General features: G+C 35.6%; 1 protein-coding gene across 2 annotated transcripts; it reads right to left on the bottom strand.

The window, feature by feature from the left end:
* Window positions 1-1,748: 1,748 nt before the first annotated feature.
* LOC104109167 (CBL-interacting serine/threonine-protein kinase 12-like) lies at window positions 1,749-7,203 on the bottom strand. 2 transcript variants are annotated; one of them, XR_001971806.3, is made up of 3 exons: window positions 5,443-7,203; window positions 4,213-4,343; window positions 1,749-2,233 (listed from the first exon to the last, which is right to left on the bottom strand). XR_001971806.3 is itself a non-coding variant. In XM_009618393.4 (2 exons), the coding sequence occupies exon 1, from the start codon at window positions 6,901-6,903 to the stop codon at window positions 5,464-5,466; it is 1,440 nt and encodes a 479-aa protein (XP_009616688.1). In that variant the 5' UTR covers window positions 6,904-7,202; the 3' UTR covers window positions 1,749-2,233; window positions 5,443-5,463. The 2 variants fall into 2 exon arrangements, 1 of the variants encoding a protein (XP_009616688.1); XM_009618393.4 differs by lacking the exon at window positions 4,213-4,343 and having other exon boundaries at window positions 5,443-7,202.
* Window positions 7,204-7,540: the final 337 nt, after the last annotated feature.

The following is a 7,540-nucleotide window of genomic DNA, read 5'->3' as shown; positions in this document are numbered from 1 at the left end:
CTGTAAAAAATACCTAAAATCAAGGCAGTCCAGTTGTACGCGCATGTATTCACATGTATTCGCGCTGCTGTATTCATGAATACAGCAGTAATTCATGAATACAGCAGTAAAAAGAGCCTAAAATCAGGGCAGTCTAGCTGTACGCACATGTATTCGCGCCATGTATTCATGAATACAGCAGCAAAAAACGCCTAAAAACAGGGCAGTCCAGTTGTACGCGCATGTATTCACATGTATTTGCGCCATGTATTCATGAATACAGTAACGGTAATCCCTTAAAAATAGGTATGTCCAACTATCTAAGATAGAGGAAAAACATAAATAGGGTATTTCATGCCTTATTTCGTGTTAGATGCCGGCAACACTAACAAATAAAAAGAGGTTTCATTCTTTTGAATCAGAAAGGTTGGTCAACAATGTTCAATTTACACACTAAAGAAAGAGAAGTAGAGTATATGAAAGGAAAAGAATCAGACAGGACTAGTTATTCCTCCAATAATTTTAAAAATCAACCATAAGGATACTCATTTATTAACAAAAGGACCATAAAATACACATGACAGAGCATAACAGAATACTGAGTATGCAAGAAGAAAACATAGGACAAAGCTCAGTCCTTAGATCCCGGATCTTGTCCATCATATTCTCATCATCAAAAGATATTATCCTTACTCAAAGTGAACGGCATGTAAATTTATTTCAATTAATCGACTCGATCCATAACTATAAATACAAAAAAGATTCATTCTTTGTATGGATATATATAAATTCAACTTATTCTAAACCAGTAACTATAAATCTTAATCGCCTCGAGCTGAGAGTCAATGCATCTAGATGCTATAGAATCAAATAGCCTTGTAATATAAATTTAAAGAACCAATGAACATATACTAGGTAAAACACTAGAATATGCTCCTAGAAGGAAAATTCAAAACAAATACTTACTCCGCAAAATCAAATTAGTATAGTATATGGCAATAGGAACGTCAATTTTGGAATAATTATTGGAGGAGTGTTATATTGAGATTTGAGAATTGTTTTTGGCCAATATCGGAGGCAAAAATTAAAAATAAAAATAAAAAAATCTAGGCACTTGATGATTTTATTATACGAGATACGATATGCACGGATTCGGCTAGAGAATAGAGATTTGTTATTTGTCATGTCAGATCTTCTTTTAGGGTTGTTCCAAGAGGATGAGACACCTATACGAAATATTAAAAGTGAAGAAATAAATTAATAGTGATTATTAGTGAAAAATCAACAACAGTAATATTACATAAACCTAACAATAAACTAAAATGCTTTTGTCTTGTACTCTCAAGGAAGTTTGTTTTTGATTCACATGTTAATTATGTACAATAACTAATAATAGGATTTATATGTGATAAATAATTCCTAAATTAATGAAAATTGAGCCGACTATTCAATGTTTATATTAAGCTAATGTACACACATTTATCGCACAACCATAGTTAAGTGATATAATTATCATTGTTTACTTCGCCTGTATCTCATCCTATTTTCCCTTTCTGTTCTCTCCCTAGTTTGCAATTTCTAAATTAGTGCAAAGTAAAGAATTCTCTGTTGATCAATGAGATTCGCATATACAAAAGCTAGATACCAATATCCCCACGCAGAAAAATTGACCAAAAAATAGATAATTTCATCTAACATGCCTGCAGAAATTTGGTAAGAGGCCAAAATGTTTGATAGCAACAGCTTGCACTAGTCCTGAAACTGCCATCTCACGACACTAAACAAAGCTTTCATTCATTCACTACACAGTGGTCCAGAAATATTCGTTTTTAGTATGGTCCAGAACCATTATTACAAAGTTATTTAATTTAAAAACCTACTTTGACTATTCCTTATGCCATTTTCAATGTATTTATTTATTTGTTTCTCTGCATAAGAGTTGCATCCACTAACTTGGCATGAAGTGCAAATCAGAAGACATTTTTTTTTTGGCTGCAACTACCAGTTCCATAGATATTAGATAGACTACTAATATACAACTAGACTACGAACCATGTTATGCACTGGTCTGAGTTGAAATGGTTAAATCTTGATCTTGAACATCAACTTGTGACGAAGTGCAACGCAAAGGTCTAGTTGCCGAGGGTTAGCGCTTGATCCATCCAGCTTGGCATTTGGCTCTGCTTTTTGGAATTCATGAGTTCTCCCTTCTAGTGGAAGTAGCCTTCACCAGTTGTTAGAAGTCCACACTTACCTAACATACATGGAACAAACAGAAATACATTATTGAACTGCATTTTCTGCCAGTCTAATTTTGTTTGGCAATTGGCATCCCATGATATGATACCAAATCATTAGAACCTGCTGGCCAGTGCAATCACACAGATCTAACACCCATTTGACAATGTCAGGCAATAAATAAAGACACTAAAGGACATAAAGATAGATTAAAAAAGAAAGAATCAATAACTTCTGCTAGAAATTTAATAAAACTAATCAGCACTAATTAATAGTTATATTAAGATTCAAAGGGGCTTTGAAGGTTTTTAGGATATAATAGCAGTTTACCACTTTATATAGCTGCAAAATTGCCAGCCAACAGAGGTGTTTTTGTACTACTTCTTGCTCTTTCCATTTACCCCTTCTCTTGTTATTTTTTTTTTTCAATTCTTCTTTATTGGTACATTACAAAAATTTCATGGCACTGCATGTTCATTGATGATTATATATGCATGTATCACACCAATAGAAAGAAACCAATATGCCAGAAGAGTCGATTGCATCATCAATAGAAAATAATGAAGTGCTTATTCAAAGTGCATAAATAGATGTGTCATCAGTTAATTGGCCTATTATTATTAGTATATAAAAAGCCATAAGTGGCCAAATTCAGGCAACCAGTTGCCAAATACAAATTTAGTAATTACGTCTTTCAGTACGAACCGCTACTAAATATTTAATTAATAATACCAGCATCGTAGTGATGAATGACCTGGCCATAATAAAGAAAAAAAAGTTTCATTCTTTTATATGAGAAAGGTTGGTCAACAATGTTCAATTGGCACTACCAAGAAAACAATAGTACTATAAAAAGGGAAGGAACCAGAAAGGACTAGTCCTTCACTAATTTTAAAACCAACCATACAGCATAACAGAATACAGCATATGCAAGAAGTAAACATAAGAATTGACAAAAGATCTGTTCATAGATCCAGGATATTGCAGTATATTCCCATCAGCAAAAGATAATTCCCTACTGGTGAAACAATAGGACTATAACTAAAGAACCAAGGAGAAATGGGTGGTCAGCCTAATATGAGAGATCATCAAAAACCACTTTTTTTATAAGTAAAATGAAATTTTATTACCTCAGTACCCAGAAAGTGCCTCAAAAAGTTAGAACATGCTAGTCAAATTGAAAATATACTCCTATGCATGTATTATGGATAACTTCCAAATGCCCCTTTATCCAATTAAATTTTCGCACCGCATAAAAGAAATTTTACACCTACTAAAAGCATAGCGGCAGAACATGGTTCTCTCTGAATATCTGATTCCTCATTAGAATAAAAATCAAGCAATTTCTGTCTATTGACACTACCTACAGCTATGTCAGTGTACTAAGTGCTTGCCTCTAACAGAAACTAATTACTCCAGGAAGCAGTCTTACCCGAGATCTTTTGGTTTTTTCCCAATACCAGTTTAATTCTAGCTAGAGCCAATCTTACTATCAAAGCACAAGTTATCCCGCATTTTCTCTAATTACTTTGTTCCGTGTAATATGTGACTTTTTCTCCCTGTAGTCTTGAAATTTGACTATAGATTTAGGCATTCTATACATTATGAAGTATAAAGCAGTTGCCATCTATTGGAAAGCCAAAAGGCAGTGCTTCAGGTCTTAGGGGAAAAAAGTCATACTATAGGCTTCAAGGGAAAAGCTTGAGGCAAATTATTCGAACACGGTATATACCTACTTCATCACCGACCAAGGGAGAACAGAGAGCTGGTTTCTGTAAATCTACAATAGTCGTCTTCACTTAAAAGTTTGAACAGTCAAATTCTCCATATACATTGTCCTAAAACATTCACGCAAATAAAACCTATCTGGACAAACTGATTTGAAAGAAAATCAATTCTTTTTCAGAATCCCTTCCAGCAGAAGCTCAGCCAGCTATATTTTTTGTTATAAGTAAATAAATAGTTTTATCCTCCAATTGCAAAAGGAAGAGTTACCTCACTCAAATGTCATTGCCTTAGTTGTTGCCTGCACTCAGACTTGTGGCACCTACACCTATCAAAGGTTAAACGGGCATTGCGTGGCTAGTTTGTAGCTCTTCAAACTAGGTTCTTCTTTTTCTTTTTCCCTGGAGAAGATCTACTGATATTCAAGTATAATCAACTGAAAGGGAAACTCCAGATTGACCAAGAAAACTAGCAGGGAAGCTAAAAGCTCAAGTGAAAAGCTAATGACAAGCAATCATTCAGTAAGGTTTAGCATAGGAGGTAACATCCTCAAGAAAATCTTTAAGAGCCTTAATCCCATTTCCAATCATCAAGGTTCCACTGGCCTTGATCAGAAACTTGGCAATAGTAAGGAAAAGATTACAATCCATGAATGATCCCCATTTCTATAAGACCAATGCAGACACCAACAACCTAAACAAAAATAAACAAAAAAGCGGTTGATAAACAATTGAACCTTATACTATATCTGGAATTGTTCATGAATTTCCATAGACACCCCCCCCCCCCCTTTTTTTTTTGCTTGATATGAATTTCCATAGACCATCGTCCTCTTTCTTTTCTCATCATTCTGCGAAGTCCATATGTGTTGGGGATGGATTGAATAACTTTTGAGTAATTAATTAAATATTACCAAAATCTCATTGCAAATATTATTTTACAAAAAATTGCTCGTTATTTATAAATGCTTGCTCATTCAATCCAACAATTGACAACTGCATGATAGCTACACCTGCTTCTTGTCCATACTAACTAGAGAAAGTTGCACAAAACGAGAGCATTCAAGCATATACCATCATCCGCAACAAGTGGTACAGAAAAGCTGGCCTTATAAGATTGAGAAGCTCGATCTATAGCACATGGCTTCCACAAGCTACAACGAAATTGGGAAGCTTAATCTGTATAAAGAAGCACTTCCACAAGCTACAGACTAGTACAGCTATGGATTCGCTCATAGGAATAGTTTACCAAATTATGAATTTAGCGTCAGAATATTATTAGTTAGAGAAAATAAAAGGAAATTGAGAACTGAGCCAATTCTGAGACACTGATGTATTCCATTTTTTAGATCTTCATATAGTATTCCACAACAAGAACAGAAATTACAAGATATCACAACCTTAGAATGTGAGCTAATAACAGATGCAAAAGTGTAAATACAAAAGTGCTATCTATACAAATGCACCTAAAGATATTAAAACGAAAGAGAAGAGAGCTTACCCTTTTCCCTTCTCTTTCTCTCTATTCAGTATCTGATGGCAAATAAGATGAATGGATAGGGTCTCCAACTTCAAGCGATAAATTCTGTAACCCTGGCTTCAATTCCCTGTTGTAAAACTCCTCATACTCCACTCTATCTCCTCCTTTCTTCTTCACCTCAACAACTCTCAGCGACGGCGTCAACTCAAATATCTCAGCTGCAATTGTCAATGGTCCCTTTTCACCCTCCTTAGACCCCTCCAAACTCACTCTACAATCCTTCTTCCTCACTGCAAAGCTCACAACTTTAGCAATTTCCTCCAACTTACTTATGATCTTGGGCACGGGAGCCCCGGATACAAACCTTGCCCCATCTCCTCCCTCCTCAAACAAACCAGACAAATCAAAACCTCGGGAAAATGAAATGATATCAAATGCATTCAAGCTAGCTGGCCTAGGCAAAGTAGCCGGCTTCCTTCTCATCTCCATTTCAGATTCAGACTCCGATCTATCAGACGAATAATCAGCCCCGCCATCATAATCATCATCATTAACACTACACAACTTGTCATCCTCAATATAAAACTTGACATGTTTAAAACCCTTCTTAAACCACCTATTGTTCATAACCTCCTGAATAGTGATCCTAGTTTCAGGATTAGTATCAAGAAGTTGTCTTAGAAACCTAGTCAATTCAGGCGAAAACCATCTAGGACATCTAAATTCACCTTTATATATCTTCTTATACATAGCCATAATATTCTGATCATGAAATGGCAAATACCCTGCCATTAGCACAAAGAGAATAACACCACATGACCAAATATCAACTTTGGCTGCATCATAACCCTTTCTAGCTAACACCTCCGGCGCCACATAGGCCGGGGTACCACAAAAAGTATGAAACAAACCATCTTGTTTTATCTGCTCTGAAATGGCACTAAGGCCAAAGTCAGAAACTTTCACATTCCCATCTTCATCTAACAGTATATTTTCAGGCTTTAGGTCCCTATGGTAAACACCACGAGCATGACAAAAGGCTACAGCAGAGATTAACTGCTGGAAATATTTTCTAGCAACTTCCTCCTTAAGCCTGCCTTTAGCAACTTTGTTAAAAAGCTCACCGCCTTTAACATACTCCATGACAAAGTAGATTTTGGCCTTTGTGGCCATAACTTCGTACAATTGGACTATGTTTGGGTGCCTAACTCTCCTTAAAATTGAGATCTCGCGTTTTATGTGATCAATAAGACCAACTTTCAAGATCTTTTCTTTATCAATAACTTTTATAGCAACGCTCTCATTTGTCTTCACATTCCTAGCGTGGTACACCTTAGCAAACGTACCATGCCCAAGTAATTTCCCAATTTCGTACCTACCCAATAAAAGTCCTTGATTTTCCTTTTTGCTCAGACTTTTTGTCGGCGCTAGGTTGCTTCTACTGCTGGTGCTGGTGTCGCCGGCGGTAGTGGTACCGGCCATGGATTCTCCAAACTTTAACCAAAAATGGTATACTTCAAATTATGCCCAAAATATTATCAAATAGGGGTTTCCAAATTTGCAACCAAAGGGTAGTTCAAGATTTGCGAAAAATAGGGAAAAGATCAAAAGGGGTAGTTGAAAGTCAGCCTTAAAAATGGGTTTTTAGAGGAGTTTTTGCCATTGAAATGGTGGGCTGTCGTGTAGTTGGGAGATGTTGATGTTGTTGTTTGTGTTTTTGAGCTATATTTAGGAGGTTTGTGTAAAAGTAAGAAAAATGATTTGTGTATGGAGCTGTATGTATACTGTTATCTATTTGTTTGTGGGGTTATATTAAAAGGTGGTTGGTGTAGGGTTGATGGGAGGTGGGGGTGGATTCGTATTAGGATTATTTTTAATTTAATGCGTATAAGTATTATTTAACGTTGTGGGGAATCCACCAGCTGGAAATATCATGAAATTAAATTGTCAATTAAGAAAAGGTTTTTGTGTGTAAACACTACAGAAACTTTTTATTAATGAAAGAAGAAGAAAAAGAAAAGGCAAGACTAATAAAGGAAGACTTCTTTTTTTATTTTACTTTTTAAAATAAAATAATGATGCTTGAGTCACGTGACGTTCATGTGATTGCTTTTTACGT

The sequence above is a fragment of the Nicotiana tomentosiformis genome, chromosome 2 (genome assembly GCF_000390325.3).
Source record: "Nicotiana tomentosiformis chromosome 2, ASM39032v3, whole genome shotgun sequence".
Classification (NCBI taxonomy): domain Eukaryota; kingdom Viridiplantae; phylum Streptophyta; class Magnoliopsida; order Solanales; family Solanaceae; genus Nicotiana; species Nicotiana tomentosiformis.
Note: the sequence above shows the minus strand (reverse complement) of the source record. Positions and strands in the feature narration are given on the sequence as shown.